A 5,988-nucleotide genomic window follows, 5' to 3' on the forward strand; every position below is an offset into this window, starting at 1 on the left:
AAGTTCAAATTCCTTAGCAGGAGCGTTTACCTAACTTCTTCATTACTAGGTCCAATGTCTAATTGATAGTCTAGACTCTCTTGTTCCCTGCTCCTTCTATAACTTCAATTCAGAAAATAACAGGATCGTAGGGATTTTGAAGCTTATCAACCCAATCTCCCTTCTTAGCTAGGTATGTTTTGTTTTTCTATCTTCTCTTCACCAAACAAATCTTTCTCCACCTTCCACTTTCCTCTGGACTGAACTCATGGGCGTTTTAAAAATCAAAACCTGATAGACACCAGCAACACCACCCCAGCATTTATGCTCTAGCATCCAACTGCAGACTCCACGTTACGCAAGTTTCTCGGCACATATTCCCACCCCAGACTACTGTGTGTCCTCCACCTCCATATTGGTATGTTTGGGCAGAGAATCCTGACAAAAAAAGTCCTGAATTAACTTATTCACTGGCGTGTCTTCTGTTCTGAGCTTGGACGAGGTTCTTTTTCTTGAGCTGAAACCTCCCTGGATGCAATGGGTAAAAGCAGCAGTTTCTTATCGCTCCCAGATTCACAGGGCATTCTCAACCACACTTATCATTTTTATTATAATTATATATATCATATACAATCTCACTTCATTTCATTTGTGCCAGTTGGATTTGGGGTTCATAATTTACATCTTTTAAATGCCAGCCAATGCACCTTGACTAGTATCTGTAACTGAGCCTGATCCTGTTGGAGACTTCACCTGCTCTGGAAAGATACGATGTTTCCTCTAATCCGCTCCTTCAGCCAGGCCAATGTCTCTTGTCTCCAGGTTATTTGTGAGGTTTTCCTTGGAGGCAGGAGGAGAAAGACCAGAAGAAGCCTGAAGAAGCCAGATCAGATTCAAGGGGCCAAGGGAACCGATACATTCTAAGGCTAGCCTGGTCTTTATAAATAACCACCAAAAGCAGCCCCTTCCATATCCCCGCAGCAGGATCCCTTGCTCTATGCCATCTCAATCCAGATAGCCCAGCGCTTTGCTCCACAGATACTCTTCCAGGATTATCCCAAACAATGGAGAACAGAGAACTGATTCTTTCAATTGCATGTCTTGGACATTTTGCCAAAGCTTCTACCAGGTTTTGAAGCAGCCTAACTGTTAAGGAGTTAAGGAGAGTGAACTTAATTCTCAGTATAAAACCCTTTCAATATCTCTTTCCTGGTCTTCCTGCCCTCTCATCTCACTATCTCCAAACTCTTAATCTGTCCCTTTCGTTCCCTTCTTCTATCAGTGATTCAGGGATTGGCTGAGTCTCTGTGGTTTGTCTTGCCCTGAAGAGCAGAAGGCTGCGGTCCCAGCTGGTATTGCCAAAGCAGCATACTAATTCCATGCCATGGTCCTGGGTCAAGATCTTCACGATCTGACTGGCCATATCGCCTCGGATGGCAAGGGAGTGGAAGTGGTCAAAATCATGGAGGCCCAGCTTTCGGAGACGCCTTGCAGCTGCCCGGTAACACTTCCAGGGCTGTGGCTCCACAAGGAGGTAGCGACAGAGGGAGGAAAGGTGAGCCAGGAACTCCCACAGGCCATGGTCCCCATGGTTCAGATGAATCCACATGGTTATTGACATGCAGAAGCCAATGTCAAAAACTGAGCGTCCAAACTGGCTTAAGAAAGAGCTCAAGAGCACCTTCCGGCTCCTTTGATTCATGAAGTCCAGAGTAATAAAAGTCAAGGCATCAGGAAAAGGGCATTCTTTTTCAGCTCGCTCCACCAGAACTGGATCTATGTCGCAGCAGAGGAGACGGAGTTCTCTTGAAACATCTGACCAGTTCTCCCCATCACGTAGGGAAAGGAAGTGTTTGTACAGAGCCACACTCAGATCCTAGAGGAATCCAAAAGAGCTTTGTCATTGCAGCTTTCAATCAGTGAATGGAAGAGAAACCCATCTCTTACCTCTTACTGAGACTGCCACTTACTCCTGGCTTTAGAGGGAGACTTCTAAACTAGTTTAGGGAGGTTGCCTTGAAAGTTTTCCTGAGCAGGCTCTTTGGTGCCCTCCAGGGGTGATAGGCTGTAATGCATCATCGGTATACTTTCCTGACCCGTGGCAGATTGGGTTGTGTGGTTTTAAGTTACAGCCTAATAGGTGCAGGAGAGAAACTCAGAGCAGTTTCCAGCTGACGTTAATATGCTGGTAAACTTGCTATATTTTTCTTTTTTAGGTATCTCAGACCCCAGGGAGGAGGAAAGTGTTCCAGGGGCGTAACCAGTGTTTCTTACCAGGAAGGTGAGGAAAAGGGCTAGTACCACCTTATAAATACCTGCTTCTCACACCTGTGGGTGGGAAAGTGGATTCCAAGAAGTCCTCATCCAGCCTTTCGTCTACAGCTTCAGTTTCACTACCTGTCTGACACTTCACCACCCGCTTCTGAGGCTTTCTCTGTTTCTGCATCTATTACTTCCAAAAGTCACTGCTGGTCTCCTTCTTCCATGATTTGTGAGTCTCACCATCTCAGCATTTTTTTGACTCTAAAACAAGTCACCATGTCCTTTCTCTAATTTTTACTTCTATAACCACTATAACTAATTCACATTCACGTTGTTCTACACATTTTTTCCAAGCTATTTTCCTATTCACTACCTCATTTGTTCTATGCAACAATTCTGTGAAGAAAATATTTATGCCTTTTTGCCAATAAAGAAAGTGTGGATGGAAACAACCCAGATGTCCCATAATAATAGCACGAATAAATAAATGTGATATATTCCTTAAGATGGAATACTACATAGCAGTTAAAAACGAAGAAATTCAGCTCAGTGCAGTAACGTGGATTCTCATAAATACATAATGCTGAGTAAAAGAGCAAGACAAAAGAAAATACATGGCAAGCTTCCATTTATATGAAGTTCAAAAATGGATCAAATTAAACTTTGTTGTTCAGGAGTACAAAAATAGTAAGCTATAAACAAAAGCAAAGAAACAATCATAATAAAAGTCAGGCTAGTTGTTACCTCTGGGTGGAGAGGGGGGTTTATGAACAGGAAAAGGCATATGGGGGACTTCTGGGGTGCTGATGTTTTATTCTTGATCTGAACAGTAGTCATAAAGGTGTCAGTTTGATAATAATTCATAAAGTATAGATTTGTTTTATACACCTTTCTCTATGCAGGGCACAGTTCACACATAAAAATTATATTTTAAACATCACGGTTCAGAGGCTAGTGACTTACTTGTCCAATGTCACATGGTTAGCACACAGCAAGAGTTAGGGTACATTAGGTTCTTTCTTCTTACTTCTTACTCTTTAACAGGCATACACATCACCTAGGGATCTTGCTAAAATAAAGGCTGACAGCAGATGTGGTGGGGGGGGTCGAGATTCTGTATTTCTAATAAGCTTCCAAGTCATGCTGATGCTGTAGTTTAAGAACCACACTTTGAGAAGGAAGGTACTCTACTAAGCTGCTTCATTTTCTCCCCAACTCTCTATTTGCGTGTTTGCTGTCTCCCTCCTCCTAGCTAATCTTGCGTGTGCCCCATGTTGGACCAGTAATTTTGTCAGACCAGTCTCTCCTCCGCCACATCTCCTTATCCTCTCCAGCCTCAATTCCCCAATCCTAGAGTCCCCTGGAAGCTTAAAAAAGAAAATACAGATTCAAAGGCTCAATCCCCAAGATCCTTGATTCAGTAGGTCTCGAGTGGGGTCTAGGAATTTTTAAAATTTAAACAAAGCACCCCATAAATTATGGCACATCTATACAATAAAATAGTATGAAGCTGCTAAAAAGGAATGGAGTCACACGAGTAATCTCCAAATTATTAAATGAAAAGAAAGGTGCAAAATAGTGCGCTACTTTTGTAAAATTAAAAGCGGGGAGATATTTATACAAACAGAAATGCTTGCATACACATAGGATGCATACCTGAGAAATTATAAATAGCAGTTACCACTGTATAGGGGAAAAGGAAGATTTAGGGTCAGGCATAGAGACTTGCTCCCTAAATGTACAAGTAGGTTGAACCACTACCCTAGTTAACTGTAACTATGTCCTTGCCTCTAATATGTATATATATTACTGTCAATTTTAAAATCTCCTGTGGTTTCCTAAGGATTTTCATGAAATCCTAAGCCAATCCTCTCTTTTCCATTGCTTTCCCCTTCTGATTTCCTGTATCAGTGGAGAAATGTTTGCAGGGGACACCTAGACACCCACCCCGTGTGCTCATTCCAGCTTTGAGTCTGTATCCAAATGTCCCCCTCTTCTTTATCCTATAGCCTTCAACCCTCCACCAAAGTCTCTTCTGTGGAAGACCAGCAACACAACCAAATTCTCCCCACGCCCTCCTGCTCCTGGAGATGGAGTGAGAGCATTCACTTTGGAAGCATTTGGTGGTGTCAGAGACATTTCTCTATTTTGCACGTGGTTTGACTATTATACGCCTAAGAATACTTTGCGGTAAGAAAACGTGGCAATGCCTTCCTCCAGCAGGATGCTGTATTTTCCTTCTCGATCCTCCACACTGTACTCCGTCAACTCATTGCTTTTAAAACAAATCTCCACCCGACTGCAGGGTCCGTCCTGCACTGCATGGCACACGAATATTAATTCCAGGCACGATTCTGTCACCTCTGACTCATCTCTTCCCGTAAACCAATCCCAACCCCAAGCTCCCAAACGTAGGTCTCCGGAAGCCCCCTCTCCCCAGCCAGGTTGCCAGCCACGCTGACAGGAGGCGAGCGCCGGAAACCCAGTGTGGTGGCCCATCCCACGCGGGGTTTGGCCTGGAGGCGGAGAACGCGGAGGCGGGGACGCGGGAATTCGGGACGTAGCTGAGAAAGATTCCGCCCCAGGATTCCTAAGAGATGCTGGCGGGACCCTGGCAGATAGCTAGTAGCAGCGCGGGGTCGGTAACACTACACCTTTAAGCTCATTTTGGGAAAGGTGTGATGTCACGCCCAGGCCAGAACCCCAGTGGACTTGGAGGCAGCCGACCGCTCGGCTCCCCGACCTCCGATCCCTTTCCCGTCACTCACCCCGGAGTTACACCCCACGTCGAGCCCCAGAATCGGCTTCGTCTCGGAACCCTGAGGGAAGAGCCGACGAAGCAGCTCTGGGGGCAGGAGGCGGAGCCGTTGCTCTGGAGGGTGGAAGCGGGAATAATGAGGGAAATTTCCGAATGGGGCGGCCCCGGGTTCCAGAACTCGCGGTTCCTGTTCCGCCACAGCCTCCTCAACACCCCCAACGCTCTGTTTAGTGGACGCCGCCATTAGCCTCAGTCTGGCCTCCGAGTCCCCGCGGAACCGGAAATCGGGGACCTGCGGCCCGCGGCGCCAACGCGCCTGCGCTGAATGGCGAAGTGCGTGGATGTAAAAGCGGCGTTGACTGAGCGAGCGCTGACACCTGGCGTTTGCCTTGTGTTGTAGAGTCTTCGCCGCAATCTAGGAAGTGGTTAGTGATATTATCCTATTTTACAGGTGAGGAAACAAGCGCTGAGAGGTTAAGTGACTTATCCCATGTCGCCAGCCCCTGGAAGAGCAGGCGCCACGTTTCAGTCTCTTCCTTAAAGTCAAGGGGACATTAACCCCTCAGCAGGGCCCTGCGTCCTTGCGTGGTACTCCTGGCAACTGGGGAACAAAGTCCCAATACACAGGTTCAGATACAATAACACAGCTTTATTTGGGAACCAATGTCCCTCCAGAGACCAATGCTCTGGTAAGCATCATAGGTTATACAAGATAAAATAGAATTTAATAAGGAACCAAGTCCCAGAGTCAATCGAGATGGAAAAGATTCCTGGTCCAGGAGAGACCACTGGACGCCCAACGAATGTGAGACAAGCTGGTCATGCAAGGAAGAAGTTGGGAGAGTCGGGGAGTATCTCAGCTTGCCCCTGGCAGAGGGTCTTAGCTGGAGGGCCCAGTTCGACTACTCACTGCACTGCTCTTGAGCTCTGTATCCTCTTTTCCTTGGACTTGTTTACTTCTTAGGTGATAACCAGAAGTTGTTTTGGTG

General features: G+C 46.1%; 1 protein-coding gene across 1 annotated transcript; it reads right to left on the reverse strand.

Annotated features, from left to right (window-relative positions):
* Positions 1–570: 570 nt before the first annotated feature.
* Positions 571–5,286, reverse strand: BCDIN3D (BCDIN3 domain containing RNA methyltransferase). Its single transcript, XM_019724622.3, has 2 exons — positions 5,010–5,286; positions 571–1,855 (listed from the first exon to the last, which is right to left on the reverse strand). The coding sequence occupies exons 1-2, from the start codon at positions 5,241–5,243 to the stop codon at positions 1,214–1,216; spliced, it is 876 nt and encodes a 291-aa protein (XP_019580181.3). The 5' UTR covers positions 5,244–5,286; the 3' UTR covers positions 571–1,213.
* Between the last annotated feature and the right edge of the window lie 702 nt (positions 5,287–5,988).

Source organism: Rhinolophus sinicus, chromosome 1 (assembly GCF_057876585.1).
Source record: "Rhinolophus sinicus isolate RSI-liver-muscle chromosome 1, RSI-T2T, whole genome shotgun sequence".
Classification (NCBI taxonomy): domain Eukaryota; kingdom Metazoa; phylum Chordata; class Mammalia; order Chiroptera; family Rhinolophidae; genus Rhinolophus; species Rhinolophus sinicus.